Source organism: Canis lupus, chromosome 29 (genome assembly GCF_048164855.1).
Source record: "Canis lupus baileyi chromosome 29, mCanLup2.hap1, whole genome shotgun sequence".
NCBI classification, from domain to species: Eukaryota; Metazoa; Chordata; class Mammalia; order Carnivora; family Canidae; genus Canis; species Canis lupus.
In genome coordinates, this window is record NC_132866.1 from 12,536,549 (window position 1) to 12,554,914 (window position 18,366).

The 18,366-nt window shown below is 39.6% G+C and overlaps 1 protein-coding gene and 1 long non-coding RNA gene across 6 annotated transcripts in view; one reads left to right on the forward strand and one right to left on the reverse strand.

Moving 5' to 3' along the window:
• LOC140620794 (uncharacterized) overlaps nucleotides 1–10,914 on the reverse strand; it is a 39,960-nt gene extending 29,046 nt beyond the window's left edge. Inside the window, exons 1-2 of one of the 2 annotated variants that reach the window (XR_012020495.1) lie at nucleotides 8,629–10,914; nucleotides 2,103–2,178 (exon numbers count right to left, since the gene is read on the reverse strand). This is a non-coding gene — a long non-coding RNA (uncharacterized lncRNA). Of the gene's footprint in view, nucleotides 1–2,102; nucleotides 2,179–4,394; nucleotides 4,634–8,628 lie in introns of those variants that run through there. The other variant, XR_012020496.1, reaches the window with a different exon arrangement.
• Nucleotides 8,893–18,366, forward strand: part of FAM204A (family with sequence similarity 204 member A) — a 35,075-nt gene continuing 25,601 nt past the window's right edge. For 2 of the 4 annotated variants that reach the window (XR_012020493.1, XM_072805147.1), the window contains exons 1-5: nucleotides 10,584–10,740; nucleotides 15,519–15,760; nucleotides 16,274–16,361; nucleotides 16,489–16,519; nucleotides 16,680–16,779. Coding sequence is in view for 3 of the 4 variants with exons in the window: in XM_072805147.1 (XP_072661248.1) it covers nucleotides 10,626–10,740; nucleotides 15,519–15,760; nucleotides 16,274–16,361; nucleotides 16,489–16,519; nucleotides 16,680–16,779 (576 nt within the window). In the remaining variant the exon portion in view is untranslated. Of the gene's footprint in view, nucleotides 9,013–10,583; nucleotides 10,741–11,273; nucleotides 11,387–15,518; nucleotides 15,761–16,273; nucleotides 16,362–16,488; nucleotides 16,520–16,679; nucleotides 16,780–18,366 lie in introns of those variants that run through there. The other 2 variants (XM_072805148.1, XM_072805149.1) reach the window with 2 other exon arrangements.

Genomic DNA, 18,366 nt, shown 5'->3' on the forward strand with positions numbered 1-18,366 from the left:
AAAAATGAAAATGAATTCTACTTCCACCTAGCATGTAGGAAGCTAGAAAGAGCATTGCTTATACTATAAAAATGAAAAGTGCTCAGGAGACTAAGTTTTCAAAGCAAACAAGTAGCTGGAGATCCAAGAAATGACAGAGCCCATTTGAGAGAGGTAAGCGCTGGCACACTTGAATAAGGAACAGAGAAAAGCACAGAAGTAAGAAACAAAGGAAATGTGGAACAAATAGAACATAATTACAATGATAGTAGATTTAAATCTGACCATGTGAATAATTACATTAAATGTAAATACTCCAATTACAATGAAAAGACAGAGATTGATAGGATAAAGAAAGACCCACATATATATTGTCTACAAGAAACATACTTTAAATGTGACTGTATCAATGTGTTTAAGGATAAAATAATGGTAATGATGCCATGAAGATATGACTAACAAAAACCTAGAGTGACTATATAAATATCAAACAAAGTAGACTTCATAATGAAGAATTTTGCCAAGAACAAAGAGAGCTGTTATATATAATGACAAAGAGCTCAAGATGCCTGGGTGGCTCAGTGGTTGAGTGTCTGCCTTCAGCTCAGGGCTCTGCCTCGCTCTCTGTGTCTCTTAGAATAAACAAATAAAATCTTTCTTTCTTTCTTTCTTTCTTTCTTTCTTTCTTTCTTTCTTTCTTCTTTCTTTCTTTCTTTCTTTTTTTTTAAGAAACAGTACCATGTACAATATAAAAAAACATGAAATATTTGGGCAAAATCAGAAATATGTGCATAACTTATAGGTTGAAAATCACAAAATATTCATGAGAGAAATTAAAACTTAAATCAATCAGGAGTTAAATTACTCATGGATTCGAAGACTTGGTAATGTTAGGATGTTATGTCAGCTTTCTCCAAATTGATCTATAGATTCAATGCATTCCTGACCCAAACCTCAGCAGTATATAAATTTTTAATAAAAGTTGAAAAGTTCCAAAAGTTCTATGAAAAAGCAAACAACTAGAATAGCCAAAATAATTTTTGGGGAAAAAAAGAATATGGTAGGAAGACTCACATTACCCAATCTCAAAATGCACTATAAAGCCAGTTATTAAGAGAGTGTGTTATTAGAGAAAGTATATACACATAGACAAATGGGACAGAATTGAGAGTCCAGAACACAGATGTACATAAATGTGGTCAATTTGATTTTCAGAAAAGGTGCAAAAGGCAATTCAGTGGATGAAGTACTTTCAACAAATTACCCCCAAATCAATCTCCATTTATATTTTGGACCATATACATAGTTAACTTAAAATGGATCACAGATCTAAAATCTAAAACTGTAAAAGTGTTTAGAATAAAACAGAGGAAAAATATCTTTATTACTTTGGGGAAGGCAAGTATTTCTTAGACATAACACAAAAAGCACACACCATGAAAGAAAATATCAATAAAATGCACTATATTAAACCTGAAAACTTTTGTTCTTTAGAAGAAAACTTTTGTTCCATACATTGCTGATGGCAATGAACAGTGGTACAAACCACTTGGGTAAACAACTGGCAACTTCTTATATAATTAAACTTAATCTTACCCTACAACTCAGCAATCCCACTCCTTGGTATTGACTTATGAAAAATGACGGGATCCCTGGGTGGCGCAGCGGTTTGGCGCCTGCCTTTGGCCCAGGGCGCGATCCTGGAGACCCGGGATCGAATCCCACATCGGGCTCCCGGTGCATGGAGCCTGCTTCTCCCTCGGCCTGTGTCTCTGCCTCTCTCTCTCTCTCTCTCTGTGACTATCATAAATAAATAAAAATTGAAGAAAAAAAAAAAAAAAGATTAAAAAAAAAAAAATGAAATCCTTTGTTCACACAAGAACCTATATGTGAGAGTTTTTAGCATCTTTGTTTATAATTCGTAATTGCTAAGGCTGGAAAAGAATCCAAATATCCTTCATCTGCTCAATGAATAAACAAACTATGTTATAGCTATACAGTGGAACACTACTCAACAATAAGAAGGAACAAAGTGCTGATATATTCAAAATGTTCACATTCATAATGGTACATGAAATAGGCTAGACTCAAAAGACTATATACTATTTTATTTACTTACTTACATGACCTCATTCTGGAAAAGGCAAAACTATGAGGACAGAAAACATCTCAATGGTTTCCAGGACTGAAGGTGGTTTCCTGCAAAGAAGCATAAGGGAACTTGAAGTGATTGCAATATTCTGTATATCGATTGTGGCAGTGGTTATGTGATTATATGCATTTTATATAATCTCACAGATTGTGCATTATAAGAAGTGAATATTTCTGTATGTGAATTCTACCTCAATGAACCTGACTTAAAAAAAATAAAAATAATGGATGGGGCTCCTGGGTGGTCCAGTCAATTAAGGGTCCAGCTCTTGGTTTCAGCTCAACTTTGATCTCAGAGTCATGAGATAGAACCCCAAGTAGGGCTCCACATTCAGTGGGGAGTCTGCTTGAGATTCCCCCTGCCCTCTCCCACAGTCCCTCGCCCTGAGTGTACTCTCTCTCTCTCTCTCCTCTCTCTCAAATAAATAAATCTAAAAAAAAAAAAAGAATGGAGGTGAAATAAAGATATTTTCAGATACAAGAATACTAAGGAAATCCAGCGCCAGCAAAAGTACACTTTGTAAGACATATTAAAGGAAATTCTTTAGAATAAAGGTAAATGAAAGCAGATTAAATTCAGGACCATAGGATGAGATAAAGAACATTGGAAATAATAAATATGTGGGTGAATGCAAAAGATTATTTTTTTGCTCTTCATTCTTTTACTTTTTTATTTTATTTTTTAAAGATTTTATTATTTGACAGAGAGAGAGCAAGCATGAGCACGGAGAGCAGCAGAGGGAGAAGGAGAAGCAGGGAGCCCAATGCAAGACTTAATCCCAGGACCCTGGTATCATGACTTGAGCCAAAGACAGACACCTAACCAGTGAGCCACCCAGGCACCCCTGCTCTTTATTCTTTTAAAAAATATATATGGTTTAAAGCAAAACAAAACACTGTCTTGTGAGATTTACAATATGTGTAGATTTAATGTATGTGACAGCATTGAAGATGTATCAAGAACAGTAAATGGCCTGTACAGTTTCAAGGTTTCTCCATTTTACACGAACTGTTAAAATATTAGCCTTAGGTAATCTGTGAAATGTTAAGGATGGATACTGTAATTCGTATAGTGACCACTAAAATATAAGACAAAAAAATAAACATAAAAAGCCAGTATATAAATGAAAGTGATATTCTAGAAAGGGTGTAGGAAGTGAGCTGGGGAAAGGGAAGACATTGCTCTAGGGATGGGCAAGCCTGAGAGGTAGTAGGACAAGGCCTGTGGCTGAGTACCAGATTTGGTTTAATCAACTAAGAATGTGTTGATTCTCAACACATTCTTAGGACATCATCATATCCTTGAGACCACAGAATCAACTAAGAATGTGTTGATTCTCAACACATTCAAGGATATCATCATATCCTTGAGACCACAGAATGGAATGTGCTTTTCTTAACTGGAATGAAATAGGTAAACTTAGCCAAAGTTTAAAAATAGAAAGCACTTTGGGTCACCTGGGTGGCTCAGTTGGTTAAGCATCTGCCTTTGGCTTGGGTCATGATCTCGGGAGCCAAGTACCGAGTCCTGCATCAGACTCATTGCTCAGTGGGGAGCCTGCTTCTCCATCTGCCTGCCACTCCCCTGTTTGTGCTTTCTCTCTCTGACAAATAAGTTTTTTCAAATCTTTAAAAAAAGAATGTATATCTTTCTTTAAAAAGAAAGGAAGAAAGAAAAAGAAAAGAAAAGAAAAGAAAAGAAAAGAAAAGAAAAGAAAAGAAAAGAAAAAAGAAAAGAAAAGCTGTTCAAAACAATTTCCAAGATAGGACCTTGCAAGGGTAAGATTGTATGGAGGCAGATCACTAAGGATGTCCTCAGTTTAGCAAATACATAGTTTTGAGTATTTATTTCCAAAGAATTATAGGAAACTCAGAATCATTATTTCATTGGAGACACTACCCTAAATGCTAATTATATTCCCAGGTCTTAGAAGATAAGACCACATTGCAATAAAATCAAACAAAATAATTAAATAATAATATCAAATAATCCAAATGGCTCTCCCTTACTCTGATTGGTGGAAACTTTGGAAGACATCCTAAAGAGTTCTTTTGGACACGTTCAGGTGAGATGCAAATTCTTTAGTTATTTCACTTTAAACTTACAGCTTTCTTTTTCTTTGCAAGCACAACGTCATCTTGCGCTTGGCAGTTGGGATTAGTATGGTGGGTAGAGGTGTTTAATAGGTCACAGAAAAGTAGATGGAGAACAAGACACCAAAGTTACTACACTGAAACTAGAAAGAGGTTTCTAGGTGGCACACCTGTATCTGCAAGGAGGAGATTAGTTGACATGGAATTTCCATACTCTGACCTGTAAGAATCGAAGGAGAAGCAGAGATCACTTTCTACATTCTCTCTGTACCAAAAGGAAAATGTGTCAGGTCACTCTGGAAGCAGACCACTAGGAAGCCCTCTACATGACCAGTACTCTCCTGTAACAGCTTTGTTATTCTTTTTCTTTTTTTAATTTATTATTTTTAGAGTTATTCTTTAGAGTAAATTGAGGATGTGGTGCTGAAGGTGGGAAGGAGGTGAAGTGGCATACAATAGGTTGTTTGTGGGGGGTACTTGAAAGACAAATTAAAAATGTTTTATGATAGTTCATAGTTCATAGCAAAGGAGATATGTCTGAAGGGTGGGTTGAATTTATAAAATTGTGTGCAGAATATGAATTGGTGGAAAGCAGGGGACAAAAATGAGGTCAAAGGAATACAAGCAAGAACAAATGAATGAATGAGAAAAATATTAGGCTCGATGCTCAGTTTGCCCCCATCCTGTATGACCATTGTCTTTGTCCAGATGCTGATCACTTATTCTATTATGGCCTCTGAGCTGTGTGCCTTTCATGTTGGCTCAACTACCTCCAAATTCATCCTTCCTATTCACAGGAGTGTTACTTTAATTTCCCTGGAGAATCTGCATCATCATATCCTTGGTTAGAATTCTCTATTTCCTTCACTGTTTTAAAGCATAACTTGTCTGTTTGCCTGACAGGCTCCCATAGTCTGACTCAACCTGGTTTTATGTCTTACTTAAACCACAGCATTCTTTTTTTTTAATTTTTATTTATTTATTTATGATAGTCACAGAAAGAGAGAGAGAGAGAGAGAGAGAGGCAGAGACACAGGCAGAGGGAGAAGCAGGCTCCATGCACCGGGAGCCCGATGTGGGATTTGATCCCGGGTCTCCAGGATTGTGCCCTGGGCCAAAGGCAGGCGCTAAACTGCTGCGCCACCCAGGGATCCCCAAACCACAGCATTCTTGTATCTCTGCATTGATTCACATAATTCTCCTATGTCATCTTCCCCGTTTCTCTTTATTCCGTGCACTGACATCTTCGCTTCTGTCATCCATCCTCCCTCTCCACAAGCATTTACTGAGCACTTACTACTTGAAAAGGACCGAGCCTTCAAAGGGGCTCACAATCTATCCAAGTGACCTAAGACAACTAATTGTATCTTAATGGAATAAAGCCCTTGTTGTGCTATGTATCAGGTATGAAGACATAGAGAAGAAAAGCATGAACTGCACAAGTCAGGAAAGGTTTACTTAGGAGGTAATATTTGATCTTGGTTTTGAAGGTTGAAAAGATGTTCCACATGTATAAAAGAGAAAGGGTGGCACCTGGGTAGTGCAATTTGTTAAGTGTCCAACACGTGGTTTGGGTTCAGGGCATGATCTAAGGGTCATGAGATGGAGCCTCACATCAGGCTCTGTGCTAAGCAGAGAGCCTGCTTAAGACTCTCTCCCTCTCCCTCTGTCCCTCCCCACCATGGTGTCTCTCTCTCTCTTTCTCAAACAAATATGTAGATCTTTAAAAGAGTAAGCTATCCCACTGAGAGGAAATAGCATATGCTGAATCCCATCTAGCTTACGTTTCCATTCTACAGGACTTCTATAGTTTCTGCTTACACTATGCACCTCACAATTTTAGTACTCATGGTGTACAATGTATAATTTATATTCACATGAGATGTCTCAGGCTACAAACTTCTTGACAAGCCAGTTCATATACTTCATTTGTATTCTCCTTGAACCTTAGCAAAGTGCTATCATTGGGCACATAGTAAGGACCACAAAGATGTTGACAGATTAATCTGGTAATGTGTCAACATTTATGTACTCCTTATATTTTTTTTGTGAGTGTGTGTGTGTGTGTGTGTGTGTGTGTCAGAGAACTTTATTTAGGACACTAACGTTTGGACTTCGTGTAGTTTTCACCAGTAATGAACCATTGTTCTTTTGATTTTTAAAAGACTTATTTTTTTAGAGCGGTTTTAGGTTCACAGCAAAATTGAGGGAAGGTACAGAGATTCTTCCCCATATTCATTGTCCCCACACATATGCATAGCCTCCCCCATGATTTATATCCCCCACTGAGTGGTACATTTGTTGCCAGTGATAAGCCTGTGTTGATGTATCATCATCACCCAAAGTCCATACCTTACATTACAGTTCACTCTTGGTGTTGTATATTCCGTGAGTTTAAACAAATGTATAGTGACATTTATCTATTGTTTTGGCATCATGTAGCATATTTTCATTGCCCTAAAAATCCTTCTGCTGCCTGTTCAGTCTTCCTAACCTCCAACACACACACACACACACACACACACACACACACACACATACAATTCTTAGTTTTTATGTGTAAGGCAAGGAAACTAATATTTATTGACTACTGACTACATGCTAGGTTCTGTGTTAAAAGCTTCACACATGTTCCTTTATTTAGAGATATTAATCAGGCAGTGGGCTGTTTTAGGAGATGAAGGTATTGGGAAAAGGGAGCCTAATATAGACTTCAATGTAGCAAACCAGGAATGATAGAAGGGGATGCCTCTAATGGAATTTGATCATTCACTGTGTACTAAAGGGGATGGAAAGAGAAGACACATTTTGCTGCTGAAGCCTCTCTTTTCATCAGCTCCCACCAAGTACACATCCCACCCAGTAGCAGTGATGTCTATACTTTGTTGACTATACCAAGCTGGGTTTCATTAGGAACCTTAAAAGGGGCAGTGTGTGTTAATGAAAAGAGCATGATCTTCAGAGTCCAGTGAAACTTCCCACCCCAGTGTTCCGTGTTACTAGCTGTGTCACCTTAGGCAAGTTTCTTAAACCCTAAGACCTTAGTTTCCTTGCCTGTAAAATGGATACAACAGTACATATCTCGTGAAATCGTATGTTATCAGTTGCAAAATACTTAGCATACAGAAATGCTCTAAAAGCCTTCCTTTTCTGCCCTCCCATTCTTCTTATGTACAACCTATTGGAACTGAAGAAGTTGAAAATACCAGACATGACCAATAAATAAAGAGTGTATTTCTTTGTCAACATCCTTTATTACAGAAATTTTGTTTCCTCGAATGTCAATTCTTGCTGATGTCATAGTGTTAGCTGTTCAATGTATTCTTGGAATGCTAGCACTATTTATAGATGCTTCAGTTTGCAAATTTAGAAAGCAAATCCAGGTGGAGAAATGGTCACATATTTCCTAAAATTCAGAACTCCCTTGTTTCTATTCTTTTGTATAAGTCACTAGACTACTTTTCTTTCAGTGCAGAACATTAAGCACTTTGTACAGACGGAAATTAACTATTCTCTTTCTCAGTCTCAGCAAGAAGGACGTTTATTATATATTCAACAAAGTCACATTCAGTTTTCCAAACTGAGAAATATTTAAGGGACTTCATTATATTTGGGGAAATTTTCATCAATCAGAGATTTTACAGCTACCAAAAAAAAACCCTCCACAATTAATCTTTTATAACATGAGTGTGACTTGTAATCTCCACACTAAGGAAAAAAATCACTAAATATAGGGGAAAACTCTTCATAAACGGTAATATTTCTTGGCAAAGAAAAACTGCTTTATGATTTTTAAGATATGTTTGAGAATTTAAATGAAACTTACATGTTTGAAATTAGTTGCAGATGCAACACAATTCAAACCCAATTCACTAGCTGCATCACATTCACTGTGATTTAGTAAAAGGTATTCAATAATTCTATGTTTCATAGAAATCTCACAAATACAAGTATTTCATTCACAAAATGCATGGTTTGGCAGGTTTCCAGGGCAGGAATTTGCTGGAAGAGAGGTAAATTTATTGATTAAAATAAATCAAATGACTGACATTTCCCCCCAGAAAACTGGCAAAACAATGATATTCAGAGACTGGAAGTCTTACAACCGGACCCAGAAGAAAAGTCTGAGCTATTTACATTTATTATAGGAATCCAATAATATGATAAGCGTATCAGACATTTGAGAATACTCAAATATTAAACTTTACTTATTTTGGGAGTAGGACTTTCCAAAACCTTTAATATGAAATTTAGTGTTGGTAGGTCTTTGAAGTCGTTGTAATTATATTTCTCCTGTATCCTTCGTACATTTATATGTACTGAGTAATGAGTACTCTGATGGAATATATGCAGAAACAGTTCTTAAACAGGTCAGCATCACTTCCCACCGACCCTGTGTCTTACCTGTGTTCTCTCTCTCTATTCTGGTCATACTTCCACCAACAGTATTTGTTATGAACCAAATGTTTAGGTACCCACAGACTGCTGTGTTTAAACTCTAACAACCCCCACTGTGGCCACATTTGGACATGGGGCCTCTAGGGAATTAATGAAGGTTAAGTGAGGTCATAAAGATGGGGTCCTGATCCTCTAGGATTAGTGTCCTTATAAGAAGAAGCCCCAGATAGCTTTCTCCCATGCACACAGGTTCTTTCTCTACAAACACAAAAGGAAGAGATCCTGTGAGCACACCGCAAGAAGGCTGCTGTCTACAAGCCAAGAGAAAACACTCCCGGATGAAACCTACCTGCCAGCATCTTGATATTAGACTTCTCAACCTTTAGGATGGTATGAAATTAACTTCTGTTGTTTAAGCCACCCAGTGCGTGGTATTTTGTTATGATAGCATGAGCAGACTAAGACAGTAACTAAGAGGCCCAAATGCAACAGCCATAGCGGCACTTTTATACACATCCTTTCTTTAACTGCCTAACTTGTTAAAGATTTGGATTGGGGGACCCCTGGGTGGCTCGGTGGTTGGGCGTCTGCCTTCCGCCCAGGGTGTGATCCTGGAGTCCCAAGATAGATTCCCACATTGGGCTGCCTGCATGGAGCCTTTTTCTCTCTCTGCCTGTATCTCTGCCTCTCTCTCTCTGTATCTCTCATGAATAAATAAAATCTTTAAAAAAAAAAAAAAGATTTGGATTGGGGAAAAATCCTATTGAGAAGCTGGACACAATTGGCCAAGAGAGTTTCACACAGATCCTGAAATCACTCAGACCTGCTTTTTTTTTTTTTTTTTTCAAGATTTATTTATCCATGAGAGACACACAGAGAGAGAGGCAGAAACACAGGCAGAAGGAGAAGCAGGCTCCATGCAGGGAGCCTGGTGTGGGACTCGATCCCAGGACTTCAGGATCACCTGAGCCAAAGGCTGATGCTCAACCACTGAGCCACCCAGGTGCCCTCAGACCTGTTTCTATTCTAGAACCTGAGAAGGTCAGCATGAAGGACTTGAGTGACCCAAGGTTGTCAATTCAGGTTCTATTATGATTCTGGGCTTACAGAAAACTACTCCATAAACCTGGCATATCCTTCTGGGACACACTGAGGGTGAGGTAATGAATAGTTACCTAGTAAGCTTAAACATCTGTTTACACTAAATCATGATATATTAGAGTGCAATGCAAAACTCTTTCACATTTTTAGAGTATAGCTAAGACAAAATCACTGTGGTCTAGGCATTATGTTAAGGACTTTATGTGTATTTTATCATCCTCACGAACTGGAAAATAGTATACTTAAAAAAATAGGAAAGTATTTTTAGTCTTATCATTATTACAGAGCACGATTTCAGAAAATAGAAGCATTTCTAAAAATAGCCTGCTCTCTCATCACTATCACATTATCCTGCTTTATATTCTTCATAGCACTTTTTTTTTTCTAGTTTCTTTTTCCTTACTTATTTTCTATGCTCCCCCAAGTCCTGCCCGGGGGCCTGAACCAGTGGCAGTCACAGAAAAGGGGTTCGATGAGCTTTTTAGACAAGGCCCCACATCTGGTCAGTGCAGCAGCTGGTTAGCACCAGGAGAGCAGGAGTCCGGGCTGTTTCTGGCAGGGTGCCTGGTCAATAATTATGTACAGGAGGAAGAAAAAGGAAGGGAGGGAGGAGGGAAAAGGATGAATGAATGGAAATGTTCCCAGAAGAGCCTGGAGAGCATCTACATCGAACTTCCCCTCCTTGGGGGAAATGAACTCAGGTCAAGGGCTAAGCCAGCACTTTCCTCATCCTCAACAGCAGCGAGCAGCAGGGAATGGGGGGTGGGGTGGGTGGGGGGAAACCAAAGCCTTTAAAAAGGTCCAGAAGAAAAGGGAGGAAACGGTGAAGGAAAAGAAGCAGAAAGAAACGAATCCGCCGCTGCAGACACATCCGAAAGCGGAGCGAAGCGCGGCCGGTTGCCATGACGACCCGAGGCCAGAACGGCCGCAGCCCATTGGCTGAGAAGCCGGAACCAATGGGGAGGCGCGGTGTTGGCTGGGTCTTAAGATGGCTGCCGGGCGGCCGGCTCCCGACGGGTGAGTACGGCTGATGGGGAGGCCGCTTCCCGGTCGCTCCGAGTCTCCGACCTGACGGGTCCGGGAGGGCCGGGTGCGGGGAGCGAGGGGGCAAGTGTGGGCGGCCTCGCAGCCTCACGGGCGAGCCAGCGAAGCCCCCCCGGCTGGGCTCACGGGAGCGTCGGTGAGGCTGCCCCCCCCCCCCCCGCCCTCTTTGCTGGGAAGGGACGTCTCAGCGTCTTCCCGAGCCTGTTGCGGGGAGAGGGGCTCGCCGTCCCGGCCTGGCCAGAGTGAGACGGCGAGGAGGCTCCAGGGCGGGGGGGAAGCAGGCTCGTGTGGACGGCTGCGGTCGCTGGGACCGGCCGCGGGCCCGACGTCCCGCCCTGACTGTGCGGCGCTTGGTGGTGGGGCCGGGCCGGGCCGGGCGTGTCCCGCTCGGGCTCCGGGCTCCGGGCTCCGGGACGGGCAGCCCCGCAGGAAGTACTGTCACGGCGGCATCCGACCTAAAATGAGCCTCGAAGTGTTCCCGGTCAACTGTAAGTCTCTCCGCGCAGGGTCTTTCCAGGCCTTGACCGAACACGTACTTGCATCGCATCGAAACCTGTGCACACGTACAAAATCCTGCCGAACGGGTCCGGAGAATCGGACGGCGGAACTTAAACTGGAGGTCAGGCCTCTGATTCAGTCTCGTAGTTTTTACCTTTTTTTTTTTTTTTGAGAAAAAGAGAACACACTTCATGAACAGGACATGGACGCGAATGTTGATGATAACGTGCTTCGTCAAAAGTGAAGTAGTTCCAAGTCACGGAGACTGATTGTTGTGTAAATCATTTCACAGGATTGCCGGGCGGTGGTTTATAAGATTATTATGCAAGTTAGAATTAAATTCACATCAGACCAAACTCAGGTTTCTGTGATGATTCTAGTCGAAGGCGAAAGTATGGGAAATAAGACCGCTTCGTATAGTGAAAGTGGAATTGGAATTGTGGAATATCAGAGACAGGAGACTAAATGACTCAGGTTGGGTTTGGTTATAAGCAGTGGCCTTGATCTTCCAGAAAATGGTGACGTTATTACCCAAACCTCTGAATGTGGTTTTTATGTATACGTTTTCGTATAGCATCTTAACATGACTTTCGGCTTTTTAGAAAGTAAAAAAAAAAAAAAAAAAAAAAGATTAAGCAGATTTTAACAAAATTACAAGCTAGAGTCATTTCAGATCCACCCTCAAATCTTTGTCTCCAAGAATATATTGCTACTTAAATTGCATCCTCTAAAAGTTTCTAAGTCGAAGCCCATAGAGTTCTGTTTTTGTAAAATAAGCAGATCACAGTCACAGTGCGTTAGGCAAGTCAGTTCCCTCTCCTGTAAAAGGGCTGTAGATAGTAATTTCTAGTGGAAGAGTTATGGGGATTCATGGTAAAAGAATTTCTGTTACATGGTTTGTGACATTGTTTATATGCCATATATAGCATTGACTTGCTTTGTTTTTCTTTCTGGTTCTTTTTTTTTTTTCTGTATAACAGGGGTCTCCTTTGCTTTCTTTAGAGCATCTTTCAGGTGTTTGGTCTGACATGTAGTCTTACTGAAAACTAGAAATCTTGGCTGTGGTGGCAGGATTGAGGAGAGAAGCCTTATCCACTGGGGTATTGGGGTTTAATCAGTATTGCATCTGACTGGTATATCACATCCCTTGAGAATGGCTGAGTAATTTTCAGATTTAAAGGGTAATTTGGGATGATTTGCTTTAGAATAAAGGCATGGGGTGAGAGACATTTCAGAGAATTAGACAATCATCCTTAATAGCAGCCAAAACAGGAGTGAGCGCCAGGCCTAACCTAGTACCATAGTTGGTACCATGGTACGACTGGAAATGTATGCGTGACATATATATACTGTGAATTCAAAGACAGTGTTTCCAAACGTGAGCCCAAAGCAAGTCATAAAGCAGCCACTTGATATTGGCTGATTTACAGTTGAGTTGCTGCTCACGTGGGCAGCTCCACTTTGCAGGCTCCCCCAGTGAGTTATCTTTGTTTATCAGTGGCCATGGAGTTGTCCCTGTGTGTGTGTGTGTTTGTATTTAGAATCACAGGAGAATGGCATATCACTTTAAAGATGTTCGGGAATTGAGTTCAGAAATGTGTTGTCTGAATTTTGCCTTATTTTATGGATTTGGATCTACTTTCTAAAATTTATTTTAATTTTTCTTTTTCCCATGTGCACCCACAAGAAATTATTCTACCAGCCAATGTCATACTGAACAGCTAAATGTCACAGCAACGAGAGCTAAAAATAGATGATTTGGGGAAGGTCTAGAATGTGATTAAAAAGATGCTTGAAAAAAATAGTAAAAAAATAAAAAGATGCTTGAGAGGTGATGGAGAAAGGCAACTCCAGGGCAACCGAGAGTGCTCCCCAGGGTGAAGCACATTTGAGTGGCCAGAGCATAGACACACTCTATAGGGGTATTGAAGCAGTGCTCTAGCAGGAGAACTGTGCCCATCAGAGAGGTGCATGCTTTTCATTAGCAGTCACAATTGAAGTCTGGGTGGAGAGCTATTTGGCTGCTGCTGGACAGAGACGCTTGCCATGTGTGTAGAATGTTGGCTTTATGAAGTTAGATATTTTTGCCTGTCCCCATGTCTTAAAAGAGTGCCTGGCACACAGTGGCCATGCGCAAGATGTTATGGACAGGGAAAAGAAACCATGGTTTAAAACAGAACCCCCACTTTGCTAAGGAAGCTGAATCTGAAATCTGTTGGTGTTCTTAAGTTCTGAAATAGAAAATGAGCCTAAAGGTATATTATATGCCAGTGGCAAAGTCATGTTGGAGCTTATAATCATTCCCACTCTATCTACTCCTCAGAACAGTAGAAATATTTTTATTGATGGCATAGTGTCTGTTTTCAGTATTGACATATTTCACATATCTTTTGTGCTAACAGAGTATCTAAAGATTATCCATTCCAACTATTAAAATCCTCAGGCCAGGCTTAGGGATGGATCCATGTTTTATGGGGCTTGGAGCTTATATAATTTTGGGTCTCTTCTTTAAGAAAAGGAATGCAGATTCTAAATATAAAATTAGGTATAATGCTTTGGAAAGACCTGTGCAAAAGAGGAGCCTTGACACTTAGACTCCGTTATCTTTCTGCTTCTGGGTTTATTGTTCCATTTAGAAAACCAGACACCAATGTTTTTTATATAAACTTGTGTTAAACTGTGGACATCAGAGAAGTAAATGATTGGCATCAATTGCTAAGTGAATGCACCTCAACCTTAGAAACTTCAAAACTACCTTGTGAATGCTGCCACCCATAATAGAAATTATAAAAATATAATACATTGCCAAAGAAATACTAATAGCAAAAAAGCTCAGCATTGATCAAGTCCCTAGAACCTCCTAAATATTGTGGCATTTTCATAGCTTAGCTTGTTTAATTCTCAGAATAACCTTGTATGCAATATAATTATCCTTGTATTACAGTGGGAAACACTGAGGGTCAGAGGTGGTAAAAATGATTTCCTCATAGAGCTAATATATGGTGGGGTCAGGATTACAGGAGCAGTTAGATGTCAGAGCCCTTCTCAAAAAGCCAAAAGAGTATTTTGTTGAGGTTGTTTCAGAAGGCGGAAACAACTCAGCCTTCTAACAACTGAGGAGGCTGGACCCAAACCACCAGAAATAAGATCTGATTATGTGGACCTGGGAGCCTTCCTTAAAGGTTATCAGGAATCCATTATTCAGATTAGTGCAAAATCCCGTGATGCCTTTGTCTCAGAGACAATGGTGGTAGTTTCCTCATTAGGTTAATCACAATAGGAGGCAGAAAACTCAGCAAAAAAGATGTCCATCCTTGTTTTTTATTCCTTCAGGTTGGGTAGTACATCATGAGCAGTACAATCAACTTCTCTTTTTAGGCATCTTTTGAATGAAGTGGTTTTGCCTCAATATGTATACTAGGAGATTACTAGTGAAAGTATACTCAGTTATTATCATTTTAGCAAATGATTATAACTCCAGTTTTTAAAAATCATTTTTTGATAAACTTAACAATAGTTAATATTCTCTCTACCAATGCGCCATATAGCTAATGATAAATATTATCCTGAACTTCAACCTTAGCTTCCTAAACGCAGTATTGTTACTCAAAAAGGCTGTATTCTTTTGTTAAATTGTCAAGATTAACATTTAATACTCCATTATTTTAGCCAACAGTGTAAAATTTTAAACTAGGACATTCTTTTTACCACCAAGCTTTCCTCAAACCACTTGCACAGCCTAGACATTTTCCGTTGAATAATTGTTTTTCTACTCCTTTGACAATAAGTCCCCTGAAAGTTCAATTAAATACCAGTGAAACATGACTTCATTTATTTTCTTTTTTGATTGTGATAGCTTGAAATACAGTATTATAAATCTTAAATTGTGTGAAGTATATATTGTTAGGCCCTTAACATTCTTGAACAATGACTGCTTTTACTGAATTTATTTATTTTTAAACAAAATTATCCATTTATTAGAGAATCCAGGTCCTATTTTCTTTAAGTCATTCATCTGTAGGTGCCTCTTGTAGCAGACTTGCTTAAACTACTTTGTACTCTTAAAAAAAAAAAATGTATACAAGCAAAGATGTTAATTCTTTTAATATGGAAGGTAAATCTCCTTTTAGCTTAAAAGAAAAAAGTCTACATGGGCTCTTCCCATACTATTGGGATAATTGCTAGACTCCTGGGGTTTTAAATTTCTTTCCATGTCCATTTTGTAGGTCTAAATTCATCTTTTTTCCTTTTAGAAGAAAGGATGTGGAGTGGGTTGCTACCTCCTGGCCTAAACGAAAGTGATATTGAATTGAATTCTGAAGATGAAACCCCATTAGAGAACTCTGGACTTAACCTACAGGAAGATAAAGAAGATGGGGCCATTACAAAAACAGAGGTCTCCGATTTCCCAACAGATGGACCAAAACCTGGAGCAGAGGCTAATGTCAATGCATATGAAGAGTGCCCTTCTGGAATTGCCTTAAATATGTGGCATGTAAGTTTTCTCTTGTGTGTCTTATTAAAGCCTGTGCATGTGTGTCGGTGCATGCTCCAGTGTGTTTCTCTGCCATGGTCAGAATGCCTGTGTTCTTGGGAGGTAATAGGTAGGGAATATTGACTCAGAATACTCTGGGTGTGTGGTCAACCCATTGGGCACTCAGATGCTAACTTTCATTTTTGTGTTTTTTATAAAAAGGAAGAAAAACATTTAGTAGGATTAGCTACTTTGCCCAACATGTTACACAAGTTCCTATATTAATTTGATCTCTTTGTCATCCGTATGAGTCATTGAATTTTACTGTCAGATAATCAGATTGACTTATGTCAAGATAAATGAAGATAAAAACTCAGGTTGGGGGAGAGTCTTAGAGAATAGAGTATCTCCAGAAGAAAACTACTTTTGTTTATAAATGCTAGAGTATATTTTTATTAGTTTGTAATTTTTTGAACATATGCTTTGCTTCAAAATTTACTTACTACTTTTTTTTTTTTTTTTACATTTATATAGAAATTTCAAGAATTGCATAAAAAACATTCTGAACAGAAAACCTCAACTTCAGGATTCAGAAGGAAAAAAAGAAAACGCTCCAGGAAAGGTGTTTTGTTTTAATTCAAGTTAATTGTCAATAGTGCTAATGTTAAATTGTGACTAATTTTAATAAGCATGAATTTTGAAATAACAAACAAATACTCAGGTATTGACACTTTGTGAATTCCTTTCAGGTAAATTGAAGAATGAGGAAGAGTCTCATAGGTAGGTGGAATTTAAAATATTTGTTTCTTCTAGAAAATCCTGTAAAACTTGTATCAGTATTTGAACTACTTATGTCTGCAACCTAAGAACTAGTTTTTGTGATTTGTAATTGTAGTAACCAATTAAAGACACTAAAAATAAGTTATTGTCTATCTTGCAGTGAGCAGACCCCAAGTGAAACCCAGTGGAAGGAGCTTACTCAGTATTTTGGAATCAATGATAGGTTTGACCCCCCTGTTAAGAAGAAAAAAATCGATAAGGTAAGATCTTTTTTTATTGCATCTTATATTAGCCATTAGAAATGTTTGTAATTAGCCTTGCCTAAGGTATTCTCCTCATTAATTAATTCAGTGAAAAAGTTAAAATGCCTACTGTATGCTTAACAAGATGCTAGGTAAAGAAGTAAATATATAGTTAGAAATCATTTAAAAAATCATGTTAAGGAAATGAACAGGATGTTGTGAAGAAATTAAAATGGAGGCCCCACTTTAGGCGGTCAAGGGGGGGCCTTTTCTGGGAGATACCATTTCAGTGAGACCTGAAGGATGGGAAGGAACCATCTCTATGCAGAATGCTCTTGTAGAGGCAGTGACCTGGGTAAAGGTCCTCAGAGCAATGAGCCATAATGGGACATTTGAGTAACTGTGAGAATGTCAGCTTGGCTGGAATGGAATTAACGAGGAGGAGAGTGGCTCAGGATAGAGTTGGAGAGGCCGGCAGTCAGGGCCCAAACTGTGAAGGACCTGAAGGGGCAGAATAAGGAATTGGGTTTGAGTTACCATGTAGTTGAGAGTCATTCAAGAATTTAAGTTAAGAGAGTGATATGATCGAAGTGCTGTTTAAAATGATGGTTCTTGTGTGGAGAATGGGCTGTGGAGCAGCAAGAGTAAGTTAGAGAACAGTAAAGAGACTCTTGTAGGCACGAGAGGACGGTGGCTTGGACAAGAATGGTGCTGCTGAAGATGAAGAAGAGTGGATGGATTGGGGGTCTACTGTAGAAGGAGGATGGACGGTATTTGCCTCTAATGCTTTGTAAAGTGATGGAGAGGACTTGGGATGTGAGGAGGGAAAGAGCCATTTGGGGCTTTACCTGTAGCTGTGGTGTGAATACAAAGGTGGGACGGCTGGGGGAGTAGTGGGGGGAGAAGATTTAGAATGTGGCCTGTCCAAAGTTCATTTTGGGGCATGGGTGATCTAAGTGGGTGGGAGCAGAGAGGCAGTTGGTAAAATGAGGAGAATCTGAGCTGGAGATTCATGTTTGGACGTCATCGGTCGATAGGTGATGTGAATACTTAGTAGAGTCTTGAATGAATGAGTAACTTACATACTCAGGTCAGGGAGTGTGAACTCCAGGAGCATGAAAATTGAACACTGAGTTAGGGCTCAAGGCTCCAGAGCCTCCCTGGTTGAAGCCCAAGTGTATTGTATCCTGCCTGTTTAGACAGATTCCTCCTTCACAGATCATTTCTGTAGACTACTGCATGTACATAGAGACCATTAGCTGACTAATCGATATTTCTTGTGAAATAAACCTCAGATATTAAACCCATCATTGGGTGGTGTTGCATGTGCATTAAGGAACTGACAGAGAGGGATCCCTGGGTGGCACAGCGGTTTGGCGCCTGCCTTTGGCCCAGGGCACGATCCTGGAGACCCGGGATCTAATCCCACGTCGGGCTCTCGGTGCATGGAGCCTCCTTCTCCCTCTGCCTATGTCTCTGCCTCTCTCTCTCTGTGACTATCATAAATAAATAAAAATTAAAAAAAAAAATGGAATTGACAGAGTAGAATTTTTGCATGTGAACCTTTTGATTCCGGTTTTGCCAAGAATTGTTGTCATTTAGTTC